Genomic DNA, 22,963 nt, shown 5'->3' with positions numbered 1-22,963 from the left:
AATAGTGACATGCTGCTTACACATTTATTGTGCACATGTTCCTATGACGTCATGGTCCCTTCGAAAAGAGCTCACGCTGAACAGTAACACAAGATACTTGGAGTATATTCTCCATTTCAACATGATATTACATAATTGACCGGCTCTTTAATTCAAAAGTCCTTACTTTTTAACGTAAACTAAAAAGCGATTCATCTCTCTCATAAATGTAGAATGTAGCACAACATTTTAATGCCCATAAAAAACCTAAACATCTGTCTCATAATAATCGAGATTGACAGACCTGCGTGTCCCGTTGCTGTCAGAGGGGCGGAGCCAAACGCGGATTTCCCAACATGTCACGTCATTTGGCTTCCGTGACGTCCAATAGAAAGAAGAGAAAGGAAAACCGTGAGACAGCTTCTGCTCGGCTTGTCTAAAGCGCCATCTTGAATAGAAAGTGGGATTTAAACCTAAAAGGGAGGATTTGAAGGAGTTAAACCGTGACTTTCGTCGGTGTTTTAAGCAATCCACGGTCACACTGGAGCCGAACTAGTCGTAGCTTTCGGCGTTTCTTACTCAAAGTAAAGGCGCATTCGTGAGGGTATCGGCGAGGAACTTGTTAGCCTTTACCCAGCTAGCAAGGGGGAGGGGCGAAGGGGTTTGGAGATTTTTTCCGCAGCCGAAGTTGTTTGTTTATGTTATTTCAAACAGACATGTCCTCTTCAAACCCAGGTAAAGTGCAATGGAAGTTACTGTGACCATTTAGCTGCGCTGTTTTCTGCAATCGTAGATGAGTTACGGGCGTTTTCTCGCCCATTGCTAAAGCGGACACTTTTCCTAAAGATAGCGTGACAACACCAGCTAACGTTAAGTTAGCTTCATAGCAAAACTAACGTAATGCTATAGCTAGCTGGTTAATGCAGAAGTGTGAGCTGGCTATCATGCTAGCCAGAAACAACAGCTACTTGCTAACTATTAAAACCAGTATGTTGACAACTGTGATAATTGTGTAATGGCCATTGAGTTCGGGTTAGAGAAACAGTTTACCAAGATGCCAGCATGTGTTTCTGTTTTTAGTTAACTGTCTCCCAATAATAATTTCTGTTTTGCTACATTTAGCCTTGACGTTAGCGTAGTGTCGCGGGTGTCTTTGCTCTCTACGATCTACACAAACATTACGAATAGCTAACTCAACGTTCAACATACTGGCTGCGAAATAAAAACAATGTCAGCTGCGTGCGGTGACGTTAATGGCAATTTTGGCGCTTGTGTGGGGGCTCCAGTAAATGGATTAGTAACGTTGTATTTGTCAGTGCTCGTGTGCACAATAGGAAATCAGCTGTCATCACTGCTACATTTCTTCTCTCTGTGGCCCCGTGTTATTAATAGAGATACCAGACCCAAATCTGGGTATGGGGGCGAGTGGCACCCAGGGAAGTGGCGGAGCTGTTGTACCAAAAGGGACCAACAAAAGAAGAGCTGCGTAAGTCTGCGTGGTAGTGGGGACCTTTTTAGTGGTGGTGTAACTATGTAACTGTGCACTTGCTGACTGGTTATGTGTAGTTTTGACTCTCGGTCAAAATTATATTGAGAATACATATTATATTATGTAATATGTGCCTCCCTTCTCCTTATCACAGGCCAGACTTTGATGATGACGATGACGACGATGAAGGAAACAAGCTGTTCAGGTCCATTGGTTTCATTTTTGTCTGTCGTAAAGTGTTAAATTCCCCCGGGCTTTTGCGATAACAAGCAATCGTTTTCTCTGGTTTTCCCCAGGTGTGATGATGAAACAGGAGGTGGCAATGACAAAGAGCGCTTTGCCAGGTAGGAGGACGAGTTTAGAGATCGATGCGGGTGTAGCGGAGCAATATTATGTATACAAAAGCCAATCCTAGGCTGACCTCCCTCTGCTTTTTCATTTTCTTTGTTTACTCCTACACTTGTTTTTATTTCGGTATGGACATTTGGGCCTGTGTTTTAGCGGGTTGGTTTTATTTCCAGGCTTTTGGATGAATGGCTTTTGCAGATAAGGAAAAACAAGCTGAGTTTGGCCTGTATCCCTGTAGAAGGCTTCCTCTGCTCCTTGTATCATATTGGTATTGAATCCTCTGTTCAAATACTATCTTGACCTGGTGGATCCACGGGACATAAATGTATACAAATGACCAGTGTGTTTCGCGCCTCTATGTGTCTGATTGTTAGAGTATCATGCTTGTTTAGCCCCAGGCCGCTTGCTTTCAGCCCACAATGTTTTATATGGCAGTAACTAGTACAGTGTGTGTAACTGAGGTACTTTCTTCACTTTGGTAATCCTTTCCTCTTGAGCAACTTTCCTCTCCGTCTTTTTTCTCCCCTCCGCTCTCAGGACATCAAAGTGGTCTTTTTCTCTCTGCACTCTTTCTTCTGTCACCAACTGGGCTTCAAAACCAGACTCTTGTCTTCTCACTATCATTTTTCTTTTTTTTTTACTTTGGATTTTCGGTTTTGGTGCAACCAATATTTCTCTCACCATATCTCATTCTCACTTCTTTCCTGGTTGGCTTACTTACATTGCAACATTAACTCTAAATTCTACTCCATGTTGTCCACCTGCCCACCGGTGTCCCCCATCTCAATCCCTCCTATCCTTTCCACCTCTGCCTCCCGTTGTCATTTCCTCGCTTCAGGGAGAACCACAGTGAGATTGAGAGGCGAAGGCGAAACAAGATGACTGCGTACATCACAGAATTGTCAGACATGGTGCCCACCTGCAGTGCACTAGCAAGGAAGCCAGACAAACTAACTATCCTGCGAATGGCGGTGTCCCATATGAAGTCTCTAAGGGGAAGTGGCAATACCAACTCGGATGGGTCGTACAAACCCTCCTTTCTCACTGACCAGGTATGAACTGAACAACTGAGCATGAGAAATGTGGGGAATAGAAAAAAGTAAATATCTTAACTTATTTACGGCATGCTCACAGAGGGCAGCAGTTTTGGAGAAGCTGTTACCACTTGTGAAGAAGTCCTTTTCAATAAACGGGTTACACAGACATGTTTTTCATACGAAACTTTTTGAAATAGAGGAGGGTGAAAGTAGCACCTTTTAAAGCCTGCGAGTTAGTTTTGTCACAGGATACTTGAAGGGAACACACTGTTTTCACCAACTGTCTTTGATGTTGCTAGTGCAATCTTACTTTGTAATGTTAAAACGGATATTTATTTCCCGCTACTTCACCAGAATTTGCTCTAGTACATTGTTCCAAAAGAAACTTTATCAATATGCAACTACCGTGAGTGAGCCTTTGTTGCATGAAATGGAGCAACCGGTGTCATTGTAACAGGTGTAGAACAACCTTTATACCCAGTTCACCGATAAACAGTGTATACGCTTAATACAAGGGCCATTATTGGACTTAATTTAATAGTTAATTACTTGTGGGGAGTGTATTTACACATAATGCTAACCGTAGACATTCCGAATACCCACGTGGAGGTTTTATACGCGGAGATTTGTGTGTTTTACTTTTTACATTTAAAAAAATAATCTATTCACAAAAATGCTGATCACAGCCTGTCTTTCCTGCCATCTGTCTATATAGGAGCTAAAGCACCTCATTCTGGAAGCGGCCGACGGTTTCCTGTTCGTGGTGTCATGCGAGACCGGCCGCATTGTTTACGTCTCAGACTCTCTGACCCCCGTCCTCAACCAGGCGCAGTCGGAATGGCTTGGCTCCTCCCTGTATGATCAGCTTCACCCAGATGATACAGAAAAGCTCAGAGAGCAGCTGTCCACTGCCGAGAATAACAACACGGGTACACAGCATTGTCAGACACTAAATATGTATACAGTAGTAGATCTATCATCACTACTCATTCCCAAAGTGTCTTTGTTAAGACAAAAATTTGGCACATGGTTGCTCATTACACTCTTGAATGTGTCTTTTCTTTTTTTTCATCCTAAAGGGAGGATGCTAGACTTGAAAACAGGAACAGTGAAGAAAGAAGGTCAGCAGTCGTCATCCAGAATGAGTAGGGGAGCCCGTCGATCATTCATCTGCAGAATGAGGTGTGACCCGTACTACAGTTAATTATCCAGTTAATGCTCAATATCGCCATATGTCCTGATACATAAATTGAACATGTTTGGCCTGTGCATATTTTCAGGTGTGGCAATTGTCCCGTGGAACCGATGTCTATGAATAGACTGAACTTCCTGAGGAATAGAAACAGGTGACCCCAACCAAATGCTTTTTTCCTTTTTGTTTTGTTAAATGTTAGAATTGCTATATTTAAATAAACACATATGGAGTAGCAGAGTAGCAATTAAATTGCACGTGAACAGAATTTTATTGCTGCCACAATTCAGGCATGGTTCTTTTTTTTTCTTTTCTTTTTTTAAAGTATATCGTCTAATTTCTTTTTCATCTCAGGAATGGTTTGGGTATCGCCAAGGAAGGAGAGCCTCAGTTTGTAGTGGTCCACTGTACAGGATACATCAAGTCCTGGCCCCCTTCAGGTAAAACTAGCCATTTTATTTGGGTTAGCCATATACAGCTACCGGTGGCATTTCTCCATTAAATGGCTTAGACATAGTTATTCTTAGTCTCGAGTTTACAGATATTTTGCACGTTTTGTTTTTTAGGAGTATCATTAACAGACGATGAAGCAGACAACAATCCGGGGAGTCGCTACTGTCTGGTTGCTATTGGGCGATTACAGGTATGATGGATGTCTCTGGTGTAGAGATACACATGTGGCTTTTACACTGAAGCAAGTCAAGCAATGAAAAAATAATTTTGAACTGATCGTGTTTGTGTGCTAAAAAAAATAAAAATAAATAATCTCTATAAGAATCAAAGACAAACGACACCCCTTTACTTGTGGTTGAATGTTTTCTTATAAAAGATGTATCTACTACAAGGTAATATCTTCTCTTCATATGTCAACCAAATCCAGAGATTTTGGTTGACATATGCTCTTGTTATAGTGTATTTTTACAAGCAATTGTAAAACATCTATAGTTTTCATGCCTGCTGTAAGCACTCAAAACATAGATAAACAAATACAATTCAAAATATAACAAATAAATGTGACATTGGGCTTTCATCCTTTTACGGTATAATGAATGTGCTAAAATCTTTCAATCCTTTTTTTAGGTAACTTGTTGCCCAGGTGACACAGACGTCAACAGTATTAGTGTTCCAGTGGAGTTCATCTCGCGCCACAACTGTCAGGGCATGTTCACCTTCGTGGACCACCGCTGCATGGCAGCTGTCGGCTATCAGCCACAAGTAAGACTCTCGGTCCGATTGCATACTCTAACTACCTTTTGTGCCAGACTTTATTTATATTTCTTTATAATCTGGTGTGTGTTGCAGGATTTATTAGGGAAGAACATTCTGGAGTTTGCCTTCCCTGAAGACCAGGGCTTACTAAGAGACAGCTTCCAACAGGTAAGGAAGTGTGAACAAGTTTGCACAACCACATTGATCAGCTTTCCTACACTTACAAGAATGAAAGAAAAGATGACTACATATAGCAACCTCGGGGCCAGAATAACTGAATTCAATTCTGTCCGACTAAAACGGACAGAAGTGGCCTCAAAGAATGAGCCGCTTCCTACAGTCTTTTATGTGCATTGATTGTAAAAACACCAGATTGTGACTGGTCGGCGTGCTGGATTTGTGCCCCCAGGTGGTGAAGCTGAAGGGCCAAGTCCTCTCGGTGATGTTTCGGTTTCGGTCCAAATCGAGAGAATGGATCTGGATGAGAACCAGCTCCTTCACCTTCCAGAACCCATTTTCAGAGGAGATTGAGTATATCATCTGTACCAATGTCAATGTCAAGTGAGTCACACACACACAGTTTTTCTAATGCTGATTATGCAAGAGGATTACACAATCAATCGTATGTAATGAAACCATTGTTGTTTTAAAATGACTGTTGTGAAAGATCCCTCAGTCTGAATGCTAACCTAGCCCCCCCCCCCCCATACTTCCTCTTGAGTCCTTGCCAAAACCACTTTTAATACACCACACACTGATCGACCTCTCCCTACGCCTCTCCTCTGCGCCCATCTCTGATTGTGGAGCAGTAGAAACTCAACTCAGGACTCCCTCCCACCCATCTCCTCCCCAGTGGGTATGCTGCCCCCCTCCCTGGGTCAGAGCAGTCCGACCTGCCCTCCTGTAATGCTCAGCCCTGGGCAGGTGGCCGCCAGGTGAGACAAGGCCTGGCCTGACTATCCTCCCCCTGCATGGGAGAACGGGGGGTGCTTCTTCACGGGAGACCACGCCTGTTTCTAGCTGACTGCAGTCCTTCTGTTTTTGTTTTCCTACTCGAGCTGATTCTTCACTCGAGTCTCTTTGTAGCATTAGATACTGGTGTTTTCTAATAAACGCATGTCTAATAGTTAGCAGCGACTATGGACTTTTAACACCGGTAGTGTAGCATGTTAGCAGTATGTGTTTGTATAGCAGACCGTTTGTGGTCACTTTCTTCCTCTTCTCTCCCCGCGTTGCCATGACCACCGGTGGCGGGTTAAGTGCTATTTTGCCAGCAGGTGTTTGAGGTTCTCACTCAACAGTGGAGCGCATGGGAATGGAAATGAGGCTATTTTAAACCTTCTCTCTGTCCCTTTGTGTTTTCCCCCTTCAGGCAGTTGCAGCAACAGCAGCAGCAGGCTGAGCTGGAGGGAACCGGAGACGGTCTCTATGAGGCAGGACAACTCACCCTCTCACAGGTTAGGACACACACGCGTAGGGACATATAAATGAATAGTTCAAGTCCAGTTTGATTGAAGCATTGGTTTCAAGCCTATTTCTCTTGCTGTAGTAACTGGTCAGGCTTTTTTTGTGGCAGGATGTTGATTATTTGCTGAGCAGGAAAACATAAGCGGATGTTGAGGGAGGCACATTGTCATGACTGCCTGTTGTTTATGTTTGAGATTAAATGGTTGAGATTAAATGGAACACTTTTACTGAGACTTTAAGGCTATTTTCCAAATAAATGAATAAGAATTGTTTGCATGGTCATGACTTATTGTGACACCGTTTGTTACAATGTTGACTTAAGCTCTTCTTTCCCCTTCCCCTTCATTCATGCATGTCAGTATTGGCCTTGGCACAGATCTGACAAAATGGCAGATGTAACAAAATGTCAGTTAAACTGCCAGCTGCAACTAATTGCAGATGGCAGAAGAAACTATTAACTTTATGTCACATGTTATGTATTCTTTATTCAGCTGTTTTTCTTATTTCACGACTCCTGCCTACCCCATTAGGACAAAGGCTGTTAATGTAATAATGTACACGTTCTGAAGACAAATCTCTGGTTTTAGGCAACACACAACTATACAAACAATTTTGGGCTTGTGAGTTACGTCACCTGCTCTCCTGATTTCAGCCTCCTCCATCTTTTGGCAATTTCATTAGATCAATGACAGAAACAATAAAGATCCCTGACCGGTTTTTATTTTTGCTGGTCCTCAGATGCCGCCAGTGCAGCCAGTGGCCGCGGCAGGGCCCGACCACAGCAAGGGCCTTGAGAAGCCAGAGCTCTACCCCTCCCTTTTCCAGGGGCCAGATCAGACCAAGGGCCTGCCCTCCACCTCCACTCCCACCACACAGATCTACCCTCCAGCCAACAGCTTCGCTGCTGGTCGATCCGGCGATGCATACAGGTCAGAAAAGGTCTTCGGTGCGTCTGCATGTGGCTACAAAGTACACCAGGTCTTAAACTATAATTAAGCTAATTGCCGTTTTACAAATGCTGATGAATAATACCCGTCCAAACATTTGCAAATACTGCCTACACGGCCAAGTAACCCCCCCCAAAAATCTGATTTATCTGATGGAGAGAAAATGTTGCTAATAGTTTATTCTACATGTGGTAGCCAGCTAGCTCACAGCACAGAATAAAGGCTTCAGTATGTCTAAGTCGGTGCAGAGTTTCCCTCAGGATGATATTCATTTAAGTACATAATTACTTCTTCGCTGACTTTACACAAAGGCATAAGTGATCTTTAACATGATTGATTGGTTCATTCTATTGTATTATTTTGCTGGCAGTAGATGACCGTTGTGTAACAGAGCTCGCACTCCCTTCTCTTTGGTCTGCAGGCCAGTCGGCATGACTCCACAGATGGCTCCGCCGCCGCACTCGGCAGGGCTCATGCTGGCTCAGATGTCTCGTCAGAATGGAGCGCCGCAGTCACTCGCCCCCCCCAGCACTGGCAGCCCCCTTCACGGAGGACCAGCGGGAGGTTGGCCCACAGCTGTAGCTGGAGTCAGACCACAATTTAATAACCAGGTTTTTTTCTTCTTCATCTTCATTTACGAATGATACTTTCTGTCACAGTGCTTTTCTTTTTCTATCTAAGTGATCATCACTTGTTTATAATCAATCCCAACTATGTACTAGTCAGTAAATGGAGTCGCTCTTTCAATTGCAACCAGCAGGTGGCACCCCAAGCTGCAAAGACCATGGCTCCACAGTTTGCTGCTATGGGAGGATTTGGTGGCTCTTCCAACTCCTTTGGCCAGATGCCTACAGTGGCTGCTCCCGCCCAAACCAACAATGCAAGCTACGCGCCCATTAATGCACATATCGGCCTCAACGGCAACGGCTACGGTAGGTTGTGTGCATAGTACACCTGTCTGTGCCCATGGGTTTTACTGGTGCGTGCCCTCATCCTGCTGTGCTTTATAGCAGATGGTTCTCGATCCGGGCCACAGTTCCCTTCTCGAGCAGCAGAGGCCGTGTGGCCCCAGTGGCAAGGCCAGCAGCACTCGCAGAGCAATGCAGAGCAGCGTCCGCACGCACAGGGCAACCAGCAAGACATTTTTCCTGTGAGTGAATCAAGCCTAATTATAATTGCGCATTATATTCTTCCCCGTCTGTCACTTAAAATAAATCTTTCAATCTGATTCAGGATGTATTGTCTATGCTGGACCAGCCTTCCAACTTCAACGGCGATGACTTTGAGATTCCCATTTACCCCTCGTTTGACCAGTGACCGAGTCAATGTACCTCAGCTGGTCCACCTGTTTTGTACACTCAATGTTGTTGGTTTTTTATTTTGCCCTCACTTTTCCTTATATTCTATGGCTTTTCTGCTCCTCTTTTCTTCCTGCTCCTGAGAGTAGCACTCTTCCCTTGCTGTGCACCTCTTCAATTGCACTGCCAAAAGCCAGTTACAGAAGACAGGAAATCTCTGACTGCAGATATATAGGGGAGGAAAATCAAGGATGTCCTACTTACAGTAAGACAATTGTTATAACAATATTACAACTATTGTTAGGGAATTCTCTGGCTAGCACCGCCCAAAGCTCAATGTTATAGGTAAAAGCGCACAATTGCCCAACCACACTTGAATAAAAAAACTGGTAAAACTCTGGTAAACATACACAGGAGGTAAAAGCTTATACAATGGCCTTATTTTCTGAAATGTTCCTAATTTTTCTCAGGCTTCGATGATGAGTAGATGGAGGTAACTAATCACTCCGATCTTTGATTTAAACTCTCAGGTATTTGCAGGTATGCGCAGCTTTGGTGATTTGTTTTCTTGTACCACCACTGTCTGTGCGGACCCCGCTCACAGTTTAAAATCCACAGCATGTCTCTGCATGTCAGCACCACTTTCATGGAGCGCTTCTACAATGTGTAGATTTGTACTGAAAACAGTTTTCTACATACATTGTTGGCTTCACCTATGCATTTAATTATTTTAAATATTATGTTGTCCTCAAACAGACGCACAGTGTTAACGGTGGCCTCATGCTGTTTGTCTAGTTCCCTGTATGTATGAAATCTATTCACCTTGGCCTTCATAAACATAGATACAGTATTGTGTGTATGTATGTAAAATGGATGCTTGCAGTATAATTATCAACAACACAGTCCTAGGGTTTCTGACTCGCGTGATAGTCTTATTTTTCTTGCCAATTATTGCTCTGTTTCAAGTATGAGGTTTTGTACTCCATTTTGTAAAATATTAAAAAAATTAATTACACAGCAATACTTAACAAGCAGGATTTAATTACTTTTGTCATGTACCCCCTTGATTATATTATTTTAAATTTGAGAGCTGGCATTAATGGTTGATTTATTGTTATTTTTAAACTCTGATTTCTCTATCCGCCTCTTCTGGTTGGTGTTTAATTAATGGTTTGTTCAGGGTATTCAGGATTAAAACGGAACTAAGCTGAAAATCTTACGATCCATTGGTGAGAATGCTCTAAAAGTGTTTCCTTTTTCTGTGACAAACATGGGTCTTTACTCCAATTATCGGTGTTTTACAATCATTTTTTTGGTGACTTTGTATTGTAGAAGAATATGGTGGGATGAGAGATACTTCTAAAATATTAAGATTGTTAAATTTTTGGAATTAGTTTAAATTTGGACCCTTTTGTTACAATGTTCTGTGGGAAACGCCTATGATTGCAAATGGTGTAATAATATGTAAACAATGTTGATAATTGTCCAGTTTTTATCTTCCAGAGGATGGTATGTTGGTGACTGTAATTGCTCTGTATCCAGGTTTTATTTTTCAATGATGTGAACTTCTATCACTCATAGGAACACAAATATAAATATTCTGTATATGAAAAGTTAAATAAGAGAAAATGTTTGTTTTTTTATTATTAAATTGTTGAAAGAACAAGTTGAACTGTTTTTGAACTGCACTGATCTTCTTGCTTCTTATCAGTTGTGGTGGGTCAAAGCCGGGTTACTCCACCTGCGGTATCATTTAATCCTTAATTACAAAGTCATATATATTTCCTGTGTTGCTCATAGCTGATTTAGCAGTCTGCTCTACTGATCACTCTCATGCAAGAGGGGAGGCTGTCTTCAGTTACATCCAAGCATGTATTCACTTGTATAAACCGTTTTATAGAAAGTGAATACATGCACGCAGGCAACTTTGCTTCATTTGGGATGTATCTGATTTCTTGCTCCATTGTGTATCGGTCGAAGCTTTCAAAGATCTGTGTATCTCCTGTGATCAGTTTCCACCTTTGCGCCGTCCTCTCTTTCACAGCCCGGGGGTGAAAACACCTGCCGTTAGTTTCCACTACGGGTCTGAGAGAGGTTTACTTTGCCCTGTTGCTTGAGCTTGAGTGACGTCTTGAGCTGTAAATCTTGTATTACAAGAATCATCTCGACACAGATGGGCTCCTCTCACAGGTCGTTGCATAGAGTCACTTTACTCTTAACTTGTTTATGTTGCTGTAGTGGCATCAAAATACAAGCAATCTACATTTTTTGGGGTCGGGATCGGATTCCACCCCCTCTTAAGTGGATTGCTACTAAGGCGTCATATCCTCTTTCTCTTCCTTAACCTGTGTTTTCCTTTCTGCTACTTGTACTTCTAATTTTCCTCTACTTCTAGTTTATAATCATCTTTACTGATTGATTTAGTACAAACACAGCATCTTAATCCGCACACCACAATTGCTTTTCAAAGCTTTAGATACCAGAGAGATGCACGTGGGTCTTTATCTGAGGAACGGTGTGGTTGTTACCAAACCCCTTATTAACTATTCATGAAGGACACCGGTGCCAAGTGCAGCTCCGTGTGTCCTCTCTGTGGGAGGACCGTAGGTGTCAATGTGTGGAGAAAAGAAAATGGACAAAGTAGCGAAATGGGTTGTCGAGTTCAAACAAAACCGAATAAGAGTTTGTTTCTCAGGTTGAATCTGCAGCTGCTTGGTGGATTGTTTTCAGGCGTCATCGACGGATCGGCTAGAACCCACTTAAATTAGAAAATAGTTGTTGTTTTTTTAATAATTGAAGCATTAGAGGAACCACTTTGATTAAGTAGTTTCAGCAAGAGGGAGGTAAACAGATGAGATAAGCCTGAGGAATCAATGCTTTATTTATTTTTTTGGTTTTGTCATCATGGACCCTCCTGCCGTCTCCGTGTCCAGGTTGGATCTGGATGTGGATCTTGGTTTTGCCCTCTTCTTCTTCTTCCTGCTGTGCTTCTTTTTGTTGGTGACCATTGTTCGCTGCGGTCAGATGGTGCTCGACCCGTACAGTAATATCTCTGTCGCCGCATACCAGGAGGCACAAACTGAGGAGTGATGGATATACACATTTTAGCATACTGTAAAATCATCTGGTCAGACTCCTGTTGGGATTACAAAAACAAGTTGCATCCTGCGAAAAAAACGTTCTCAACTTCTTTACAGTTTGTAGCAAATTTAATATAAAGTTAATAAGTGCAACAGGTCTACCAGCAACATCCAACCACTGAAAATGATGTAAGTATACTATGTAAATTTCAAAATATACCTAAGATGCTATAATAAAAATTATTGCCTGCAGGTCCATATATAGTGAAACATTGATTTATTGAAAATCTGAATGAAGTGCACATGTTGTGTTTGTTTAGCTCTGCTGGTAATTAAACATGTGCATTAGATTAGATGTTCAATTTCCATAATTTTACAAAAGAGAGGCTCACTAAGACAACAAGCCCCGTTCTCCTTGTTTCATTCCAACACACAAACAGCAGGATTTCTTGGCGCTACAGGGAGGCAGACTCAGAGAGATTAGGCATAATTGGATGTTTTTTTTTTTATGAAAAGCTTTTTTGATAAAGACACCCTTCTCCACACCAATAGTGCACAGACGTTTCTGGCTTTTCAACAATGTACATATAAAGCAGAAAATGCTTAAATTTTGCAAAGCTTTAATGCACGTTACATGTGATTGAACAAATGAAATAAACCCTTTTAGTTGTCAACGTGTTGGTAATTCAAGACTTCAAAAGTCTTTTCAGTAGGCATGTTCCTAGGCAAGAAGGAATCAGCAGACATTATTGCACCCTCAAGTGGTGAGTACTGATTTACTGTGCTGAAAACTAATGAACAGAAAAAATGCAAAAAGTAAGTGAACTGCCCGAAACTCACCTTTTCCCCAGTGCCTCTCAGTCTGATTGGATTTGCAGCGTAAATTCTTCTTGAAAGAGTGACACTTTTATATTAAAATATGAATCTTTAAAAGCCGATAAGTTGCTAATAACCTTTGAATATACCTCACTTGGGTGCATTTTTCGAAATTGTTTAATTCGTAATCAATCATTTTTAATTGTTCAAAAAGGACAATCGCAAGATTAATGCCGGTTATTGTTAAACGTAACGTCTTCTAAAAAAATTGTAAATCATGCAATAGTGGTGACCTTCATTGAATTAATATCATGTAGCGCAGTTTCACGTTTTTAAATACCTGGATAACGCGCGAGTTTTTGTCTCTCATTGACCCAAACAACGTGCTATCTCCGCCCCCTTCGGTTACCCTGGGATGCAATGCATGCACCTCCTATTGTGGCTAGCTGTTAGCATTAGCTAGCCAAGCTCATATTTACAAGCAGGCAGGATGGATATAGGTGATGGGTGAGTTTTTAGTGCTGTTTCTACATCACGCATACCGTCCGTTGTGTTTGGGTGAACAATTCTAGAGGATACAATGCTGTTTAACTTCCAAGACACCTGCACGGATTAATGTTAGTCAAGATATGACCCTTTCGCCATGCTAATGCTATGCTAACGAGCTAGCCTACGCTCACTTATAACGAGCTGCAGTTTGATGGTCTTCCTTCAGGAATGTGTCCCAATTAAGAATCAGATAAAAAGTCAACGTGGGTTAAATTTGCTTTTTGTTATCGAGTCTCACCAGGTACTTTTAAATTGTCCCTTTTTGTGCAAACCAGGGACTTTGACGTTACCAGTCAATCGCTAGTCCTGTTATGGTTTGGGATGACTTTTACACGTTGTTATTTTTATACCGTATGCAAACACATTCGTACCGACATCATCTAGCGATTGTTGTTCTGGTTGGGAAAGGGTTCTTGGGTTCTTCTTGGGTACCAAAGCTAACCTCAATAAATCGAAAGCCAGGCAAGCACAGGTGTGTAACGTCACACATGTGTCACCCCCAACTCTGTAGAGCTCAGTCTGCATTGCACGCCTCGATGTTTTAATGGCGTGCAGTGAAGCATCAGGATACTAATGTAAGGATATCAAATAAATGAGTGAGCAATTAAAGACCTATGTGTAGTATCTGAACTGATGTTTGCATGTCGTCATTCTGTTTATTTTCCCTGCTTAGAATGGAGCTGGAGGGCTGGGATTCAAATATGGAGCAAGAGCTGGGCATCTCTTTGGATGAGCTGAAGAAGTGGATCGACGAAGCAGTGGAGAAGAGTGAGATTGTGAAGAAGAAAAAGGCTCAGCTGACTGAGCTCAAGGAATGGGTGGAGAAGAAAGAAGAAGAGGAGGCGAGGACAGACATGCTTCTCAGCGATGCCAACAAGTATGTAGAACTCAAAGTCTGTTTGTTTTATTTGTTTACAGTTATGTGTTACAGTCTACAAGTGTTAAATACAGGTGGGAAAATGTAAACAATTGAATTAGTTAACAACTAATCTCAAAGGTTTAGTAGTGATGCTGATGGACAGGATCAGAGAACCCCTTGCTGTGCACAGTGTGTTTTTGTCCTACATGCTCACGTTTTTTTCTCCTAAGATCCATATTGGAGTGTGAAAAGCTCGTGAAGGAAACTTACCAGAAGAGCGGTCTCGTTTACAAAGAGAGCAGCTCGGAGGATGAGGGGGGCGGAGGAGGCGTGCTGTCCTCTGAGGTCATCGAGATAGACGACGACGATGACGACGATGATGTCATTGCCGTCGGCTGTTGTACGTCCTGCTCCTTTCGCTTACAATTACATTGCTACTTGGACATGAAAAATAAATCTGAAGATGTTAAATATCTTCTGCTCTGCATGTTTCAGTGGTTCCTCCAAAGAAGCCAGTCACTCCCTGCAAAGATCCAGCGGTGAGAAAAATAGAAACGATTAGTAATAATGCCTTGTTCGATGCTCAATGTTTGATGTGGGCCGTCTGATAGAGGGGAGTCGAGATGTGTTTATATTTATTTCTATTTCGGTTTCTGCAGCAAACCCCTATGACGGTGTATTGCTACTCAGTGTGTGCAGATGATGACTTTGGTGTTGTTTATTTACCAGTTAATTGAGGCCTCCTCAGTGCTACACAAAACATCCCAGCAGTTGCAGAAGTTGGTCCAAATTGTCAGCAAGCCGTCGCCTGGTGCTCCGTTGCTTCGATCTCCGTCGCATCCTCCGTCTCAGTCAGGTGAGCAGCATGTGCTTCATTCGGTGGTGCATGGTACTTGTGGGTGTGGGGTGTATTTCATGCCTACTGTGTGTGTGTGTGTGGCTCTCCCTACCCTTCAGGTAGTCATACTTCAGTGCCAGCAGTGTTTGTATCCCAGGCTCAGTCTCAGTCCATGACCCAGCCGAACCCAAACGCCACAGAAGATGAGCTTCGAGTCGGGATGATGATTTTGGGAAAGAAGCGCACCAAGACCTGGCACAGAGGTGCCCTTGTTACTATCAGCCCAGTCGGTGCGTTTGTATTTTCTCGTTTATCATTCATTGTATGTATTCTATGCTTTAATCTTCCCAATGTTTAATCTTTAATTCAACACACCCTCTGTCTGTATCCAGGAAATGGTATATTTAAGTATAAAGTGAAGTTTGATAAAGGAAAGAGCCTGCTTTCTGGAAATCACGTGGCTTTCGAGTATAACCCGACCCTGGAGATCCTGTATGTCGGGGCTCGCGTAGTCGCCAAATACAAGGACGGCAGCCTGGTGTGGCTCTATGCTGGGATAGTAGCAGAGATGCCCAACAACAAGAACCGGATGAGGTGGGCAAACAATGCGAAAGAAGGAGAACCTTAGCAGCCCCCCCCCGAAAGCTGTCAACCCTACGGACACACTGCTATGGGTCGAATGTGCTTATTGGTTAATAGTAATACTTGTGACGTCAACATCAATGAGTGTTACTAAACCAGATGTATCAACTATACTGTCTGTCAGTCATTGGTGGCTCAAACTGTAGAGGCACACACATAGAGAATTTGCAGGTACTGTTATATACTGGTGAATAAGCCTGATTGAATTTGAATTTCTTTTGTTGTATGTGTTTCAGGTTTTTGATTTTCTTTGATGACGGCTATGCTTCATATGTGACACTACCTGACCTCCACCCAATTTGCAGACCGTGTAAGTGCTTATTTTGCCATGTTCTCCTTCTTCCTTCTAATCTGTGAAATTCTACCTATTATGCAGCAGGAACATTTGTCTACTCCATTAAATTGGGTTCTTGAAATTGAGATTGTTTTCACAGTAAAGCGCACCTGGGAGGACATAGAGGATGCGTCTTGTCGAGACTTCATTGAGGAGTACATCACTGCATATCCCAGCAGGCCTATGGTGCTTCTAAAGGTTGGGCAAATCATCAAGACCGAGTGGGAGGGAACTTGGTGGAAGAGCAAAGTGGAAGAGGTGGATGGAAGCTTGGTCAAGATCCTCTTCTTGGTACGTCGATGGTAAAAACATTCACACGGTTCGACAGCTGTCAAAAAGTTCAGAAGAGAACCGCAAACTTCTTTTTGTTTAAAATCAGGATGACAAGAGGAGTGAGTGGATTTACAGAGGCTCCACCAGACTGGAGCCAATGTTCAACCTGAAGATGACCACCGCCAACACCCAGGAGAAGAAGTTGGCTGGCCAGCAGAGGTCACGACCTAACATGGGTAACATTACAGTCGTTCCCTTTTAAACACCAAGAGAATTTGAATACATAACAAATGAATAATACATTTTTTGCCCGGCCTTCGGTAAACCACTCTGTACCACACTCACCCAGGTTTGCTTTAACAGATTTGTTTTTCACTTTTAACTGTTGTCCATCTTCGATGTTCCAGGGGTGATGAGGAGTAAAGGTCCAGTAGTTCAATACACCAGTGACGTACTTGTTGGAGCATCTCCCGTCAAAACGCAGCAAGGCTCACCCAGCCAGCCTTCACAGACACCACCACAGCAACAACAACAACAACAGCAGCAGCAGCAACAACAGCCACAACAGCCACAACAACAACAACAACAGCCGCGTCCTGAACCCCTGCAGACCCAACAAGTCCAGCAAATCCAACAGACGGTTCAGCCTTCACAGCCTCCACGTGTTGAGTAAGTGGTGCTAACTGTAGCATTAATGCTACTAACGGCAGTTTGTTCTAAGGTGTAAACTTTGAAAGCCAAGAAAAGCTGAAGCCGAGGAACAGTTTACCTTGGTGGTTGTGCAACGAGTCAAAAAACAGAACAGATCAGCACAAAGGGAAAAAAGGGAGAAAATATACAGCAGAGATTGTAGAATCACTGATTATTTGTATGGCAAACAATATGTATAAGTGAAGTTTTGACTTAATTGACTGCCCTTTCTCTCCTTGCTGTCTTCAAGCAATAAGCATCAGATGGCAAAGAAGAGTACTTCTCCATTCGTCGCAGGCGTGGGAGGCACACATGCCTCCAAAATCATGATGCAGTCGCTTTCTTCCACTCCCAGCGACCCCGCTAGGTGAGTCCCCCTTGCAGGTCTCACAAAGCACCAACCTCTGACACTGAGGAACCAAACCTGCAGTTCCTCAAAAGTGCATTCATTTATTTTATTTAATTAAATAAATTTCATTTAGTTTTTCATTTTATGTTAAATCTTATTTTAAAAGCTAATGTTTCAATTTTGTGAAAAATCCCACTTAATTATAAAAGAAATGTATTTGTTTGTATTTGTGTGTGTGTGTGTGTGTGTGTGTGTGGGGGGGGGGTGTGTGTGTGTGTGTGTGTGTGTGTGTGTGATGTTAATTTGATGTTTACTCATCCTTTTCTCTCTGACTTTCATTTTGTGAATCCACAGTGCAAGAATCTCAAGTGGCCAAAGTATTGCTTCACCGTCCTATCAGAGACTGCCCCCTCTGGCTGCCGCACCCCCTCCCGTGACCCAAGCCATGGCCACCATCCCGCGACAGCCCTCGTACCGCGCCCCGACAGACCGCATCTTCTACCTGGCACACACTTGTCAGCCAGCGTGTCTCAATCGCGTCCGACCAGCAAAGTCAGACATCCACCGAGGGAAGAACCCCCTGCTCACACCTTTACTGTACGATTTCAGGCGCATGACGGGACGACGAAAAGTCAACCGCAAGGTAGAGGAAGATTAGTGTAATGCAGAGAAAATGAGGCCTTCCGTAGAGTTTGTCCCGTACCTTCAAACGGCCAGTTTTCCTTTAACATAATCACAAACTGAACTGTGCAACTCTTGTCTTCCACATGTCCACCCCTCAGATGTCCTTTCACGTGATCTACAAGGCTCCGTGCGGGCTTTGCCTGCGCAACATGGCAGAGATCCAGTACTACCTCTTCGAGACACGCTGTGACTTTATATTTTTAGAGATGTTCTGTCTGGACCCTTACGTCCTCGTGGACCGGCCATTCCAGCCGCAGAGGCCTTTCTATTACATTCACGACATCACTGCTGGAAAAGAGGACATTCCGCTCTCCTGCGTCAACGAGATTGATTCCACTCCGCCTCCGAAAGTAGCTTACAGTAAGAATGCCCTTGATCTGTTTACAAAGAAAAATTCATTGGGCTTGTGCCGGGATCAGACTAAGAATCAGACTATGAAATGACCACTGATTTTATGCATCATAGTAGTATCTGTTTACATCTCTCTGGTAGCGCAAGTTAATATGTGGAAGAAATAGTAAGAAGCTTGTTGTGGCTCCAGAAGGAGTTTAGAGTAGAGTCTGATAAATCGCCTCACATGATGTCACTTGCATCGGTTGAGTCAGAACTCCTAAAGTCTAGCAGCTACTACTAACGGCTCTTCATAGAAGCATTGCTGGAAGCCTCTAGTCACCTGCAGATCTTATGTGGTAAAAGAAATACAACTATATATCAGAAAAAATTACCTATACATGCAGCTGAGTCCCCCCCCTTACCTCCTTTGAAAATCACTGTGGCATAAGCTCTTATTTCTCTTTAAGGTAAAGAACGTATCCCTGAAGATGGAGTATACATCAACACCAGTCCGGACTTCCTGGTTGGATGCGATTGCACTGACGGCTGTCGCGACAAGTAAATAAAGTTGTGGCTCCTGTGATATTTTATATTTCTTCCACTCGCAATATCCTAAACACGTCTTTACGTACTCGTCACAGGTCCAAATGCTCTTGCCACCAGCTGACCCTTCAGGCTACCGGTTGCACACCAGGGGCTCAGATCAACACAAACGCTGGATTTTTACACAAAAGATTAGAGGAGTGCCTCCCAACAGGGTCGGTGATTGTGCACAACCTACAGGGAGATAATTACTTTTAGTAAATAATTGCTATTTTGTTGTCTAATGTCAACCCCTCCGTCCCATCCGTTTTGGTTTTCCCCTGCTCCCCTCTCTCAGGATCTACGAGTGTAACAAGCGGTGCAAATGCTGTGCCCAGATGTGCACCAACCGCTTGGTGCAACACGGCCTCCAGGTGCGCCTCCAGCTCTTCAAGACCCAGAACAAAGGCTGGGGGATCCGCTGTCTGGACGACGTGGCCAAGGGCTCTTTCGTCTGCATCTACGCTGGTGAGGACAGGAACAGACTAGTGGGACGTTACAGACGCTCCTCGTGGAAACGCCGGCGCCTTAATTCGCTTATTTAGCAGGTGACTTGATTTCCACGTGACTTTCTGTTCCACTTCACCAGGTAAAATCTTGACAGACGACTTTGCCGACAGAGAAGGTCTCGAGATGGGGGACGAGTATTTTGCCAATCTGGACCACATAGAGAGTGTGGAGAACTTCAAGGAGGGCTACGAGAGCGAGGCGCACTGTTCCGACAGCGAGGGGAGCGGTGTGGACGTGTCGAGAATAAAAATCCAGCCATCTGCTCTGGTATCAGCTAACCCTGTTGGGAGGCCGCCCAAAAAGGGTGAGTCCAAAGGTGAAAGGTCAGGGTGGTCCCAAATAGACCGGGTTTGATTCCCTGCAGAGCTTTTCTTCCTTCTCTTGAACCCTGCTGACATTTCATCTGCCTCCTGCACACAATTCTTCCTGTGTTTTATTGATTTATGTATTTTTCATCTGTCAAAGGCCAAAGTTCAAGCTCATCAGGGGACAGCAATGAAGACGAAGACAAAGATTCAAAGAGCGAAGAGGAAAGTGACAGTTCAGACGACACGTTTGTGAAGGAAAGCAATTTCAGCACCAGCTCCGTGTGGAGGAGTTACACCACACGCGGTCAGGTCAAGGGCAACAAGGAAGGTGAGCAGGGGGCTTCCTCATGAGGTGTGGGGGGGGGGGGGTGTAGCTGTTCAGTGTTTTTATTTAGACGGTTAGTCATTTAAGGGATTACGCTGAAGCAAGTTAGATTGAATTATCCATTAAAGGTAAAGAAATAGTCTTTCTACATTATTACTGTATGACTGAGTTAGTCTGGGATCTTTAGAGGAGCCAATGGGCAGATGTTGAGACATTGAGACAGAACAGCTGGTTCTGTGTTTCTAGTCTTCATGCAAAGCAGACCGACGGAGACGCTTCCAAAAAATCATTGCTTTAAAGACCCCGGAGTGTCCACATCAGGCTCGGTTGTGGTCCGGGTGTGACAGCATTCTCAAAATCCTTTTCTATCAGCTCACCGCATCGTTTGTCACGTCAGAAAGTAATCCACGAGGCCGCAGCTGAGCCGATGAAAAGACCTTTTCCAAAAGAAGATTAAGAACATGAATTTGCTGACCGATAAAACATTTTATCCTTTTAAAATGAAAAGTAATTTTTAAAAGTTTGATTGTTTTTCTTTTTAAACTTCTTAGCATTTGAAATGAAACATGTTTTTAGACAGTTAGAAAAAACATAATATCGATGGGCAGTTGCCATAGTGTTTGGCATTTTGTAGAATAAATGCCTAATCACTTTTTCAAAAAATATATTTTGATTAGTCTTGGTGAGAGTGCCAAATGTATGTGCGTTAAAAGTTATATCTTGACAATGTTCCTCAACAAACCTCATGCTTTGGGGAATGTCTACATTGTTTCCTCTGCATTGAAGCAGTGGATCTGAAAGTGGGTTCGGAAGATTTTGGTTTTGTCTTTTAACACACGCCTTCTTTCTGCCGCAGGGAGTCAAGACAGTAAAGACGAAATGAGCGCGTTAGCCAGAGGAGTCGGGGACGATAAGCCCCCGTCCATGCCAGAAGAGACGGGCAAAAGCAAAGTGGCTTCCTGGCTCACCAGCCAGGGGCTTAAGAAGGTGATGAAATAAGAATAAAGGATTTGAGCTCTTTGGTTTCAGTGTCTCACACATTAATATGTACACAAGCTGGCTGTATCAGCTTATTATTACTTTGAACTCCTCTTCAATATGTTATATTTTGTAAGATTGATTTTAAATCAGTATTATGATCATTGTCTTGCACAATGATCATAATAATAACCCTCAATTTTCTATTTTCCATCACAGGAATCCGGAGACGCAAAGAGGTGTGTTGTTATGCTAGGATTCTCCTGTTCTTAAACAGAACACTAGACACTCGAGATTCATTCTTTCTTTCTTGCAGTCAAGTGAAGTCAGAAACTGGGAAGAAGCAGGAAGTGATGACTCTCTCTGATAGTGACGAGGTTCAGACCATCAGCTCTGGATCCGATGACAACAAGGAGAGAGAAAAAGTCACCCTAGGTGAGGAGAACGGGGAGAAATGAGCAAATACTTGACCTGACACTTACTGCACCTCCTCCTGTCTTACTCCTGTTGCTGCTCTTGTGGTCCAGCTGTGACTAAGAAGCAGGTCGCGGTGAAATCAACGCGCGGCATCGCCCTGAAGGGCGGCCACGGGATGATGGTGAAAACGGGCACACCTGGAGGCGGGGGAGGGCCCGGAGGTCCGGGAGGAAAAACGGGACAGCAGGGTCCGACTGGGGGAGGTGGAGAGAACACTCCCAAAAACACTAGGTTGTTCTTCGACGGGGAAGAGTCCTGCTACATCATCGATGCCAAGTTGGAAGGAAACCTCGGGCGTTACCTCAATGTAAGCGTTTCGTATGAAAGATCTCAACATGCTCCTATGTTTATTGGTTTTATTTGATCATATCTCCTCTTTGTATTACAGCACAGTTGTAGTCCCAACCTTTTCGTGCAGAATGTGTTTGTGGACACGCATGATTTGAGGTTTCCCTGGGTGGCGTTCTTTGCCAGCAAGTGAGTTTGGATGTCTGTGACATAATTGTAAATCCCGACATGGTCATTTTAAATACAATTTATATTACAATATAGCATGCTCTTTGGTACGCGAATGAAACGAGTCCATTGTAAAGTCTATTTTTGTACAGTAATTAAGTAAGTGACAATAAATGTGAATAAATACTGTAATGTTAAAATGTCAAATATCAGTTGAACACAATTAAAGTAGATAGTAAATAGGCTACACGCTGACTATGTTAACTTGGAAAAATAGAGCTTGTGACAGAGTTTATTTTTTTTAATCGCTTGAACAAAGTGGTAGTGTAAAGTTTATATTAAGAACAAAACCGCAATCTTCCAATGATTTTTCCATCAAAATATGTCACATGAGATTTTCTGAGAGTGAGCTTCTTATTGTCCGTTTATTTAGCTTTATTGGAATTTGACTCCAGTTACTCTTGGGTCTCTGATGAAGTAATCAATGCGTTTCCTTTTAACATATTGATAAGCTCTTATCACTCACCCGCTTGCTTGTGTCCCCGTGCAGGCGGATCCGGGCTGGCACAGAGCTGACCTGGGACTACAACTACGAGGTGGGCAGCGTGGAGGGGAAGGTGCTGCTCTGCTGCTGCGGGTCCACCGAGTGCAGAGGGAGACTGCTGTGATCTGCAGCCATCATTCACTTCACTGGATCTGTAGGAACCTCAGAGGACCCTTTTTAGCACCATAACTTTACTTAGTTTTAAGTTGAATTTTGTCTTTTATTGCAGCTATTTTGTTGCCTTTATTTTATATGAATGTGTTTCCCTGATTTCTTATTTTGTCTTTTCGTTAAATGTGAATAAAATGCAGTTTGCTGCAATGCTCACGCAGCTGTTCTTTTGTAAAAAAACAAAACAAAAAAACAATTA

The 22,963-nt window shown here is 43.1% G+C and overlaps 2 protein-coding genes across 10 annotated transcripts; both read left to right on the top strand.

Annotated features, from left to right (window-relative positions):
• Positions 1 to 367: 367 nt before the first annotated feature.
• Positions 368 to 10,648, top strand: arnt (aryl hydrocarbon receptor nuclear translocator). 7 transcript variants are annotated; one of them, XM_037453956.2, is made up of 20 exons: positions 368 to 714; positions 1,372 to 1,465; positions 1,623 to 1,673; positions 1,765 to 1,812; positions 2,655 to 2,868; positions 3,569 to 3,782; positions 3,933 to 4,035; positions 4,134 to 4,199; positions 4,400 to 4,485; positions 4,612 to 4,688; positions 5,126 to 5,260; positions 5,348 to 5,422; positions 5,664 to 5,815; positions 6,064 to 6,189; positions 6,627 to 6,711; positions 7,460 to 7,650; positions 8,090 to 8,279; positions 8,429 to 8,600; positions 8,679 to 8,818; positions 8,902 to 10,648. In XM_037453956.2, the coding sequence occupies exons 1-20, from the start codon at positions 678 to 680 to the stop codon at positions 8,983 to 8,985; spliced, it is 2,340 nt and encodes a 779-aa protein (XP_037309853.2). In that variant the 5' UTR covers positions 368 to 677; the 3' UTR covers positions 8,986 to 10,648. The 7 variants fall into 7 exon arrangements, with proteins under 7 accessions (XP_037309853.2, XP_037309852.2, XP_037309851.2 ...); XM_037453955.2 differs by having other exon boundaries at positions 8,426 to 8,600; positions 8,682 to 8,818; XM_037453954.2 differs by having other exon boundaries at positions 8,426 to 8,600.
• A 1,453-nt stretch (positions 10,649 to 12,101) lies between these two features.
• On the top strand, positions 12,102 to 22,920 carry setdb1b (SET domain bifurcated histone lysine methyltransferase 1b). 3 transcript variants are annotated; one of them, XM_037454953.2, is made up of 25 exons: positions 12,102 to 12,235; positions 14,085 to 14,288; positions 14,501 to 14,670; positions 14,766 to 14,809; positions 15,000 to 15,126; positions 15,228 to 15,398; positions 15,501 to 15,702; positions 15,987 to 16,060; positions 16,185 to 16,375; positions 16,464 to 16,593; positions 16,765 to 17,026; positions 17,298 to 17,414; positions 17,751 to 18,039; positions 18,179 to 18,440; positions 18,881 to 18,971; positions 19,055 to 19,171; positions 19,294 to 19,463; positions 19,585 to 19,809; positions 19,971 to 20,141; positions 20,995 to 21,125; positions 21,336 to 21,355; positions 21,433 to 21,551; positions 21,644 to 21,900; positions 21,982 to 22,070; positions 22,600 to 22,920. In XM_037454953.2, the coding sequence occupies exons 1-25, from the start codon at positions 12,231 to 12,233 to the stop codon at positions 22,715 to 22,717; spliced, it is 3,756 nt and encodes a 1,251-aa protein (XP_037310850.2). In that variant the 5' UTR covers positions 12,102 to 12,230; the 3' UTR covers positions 22,718 to 22,920. The 3 variants fall into 3 exon arrangements, with proteins under 3 accessions (XP_037310850.2, XP_037310849.2, XP_037310851.2); XM_037454952.2 differs by lacking the exon at positions 12,102 to 12,235 and adding an exon at positions 13,229 to 13,369; XM_037454954.2 differs by lacking the exon at positions 12,102 to 12,235 and adding an exon at positions 13,967 to 13,986.
• Positions 22,921 to 22,963: the final 43 nt, after the last annotated feature.

The sequence above is a fragment of the Pungitius pungitius genome, chromosome 11 (genome assembly GCF_949316345.1).
Source record: "Pungitius pungitius chromosome 11, fPunPun2.1, whole genome shotgun sequence".
Taxonomy (NCBI): domain Eukaryota; kingdom Metazoa; phylum Chordata; class Actinopteri; order Perciformes; family Gasterosteidae; genus Pungitius; species Pungitius pungitius.
This window is presented reverse-complemented; position numbering and strand designations above follow the sequence as displayed.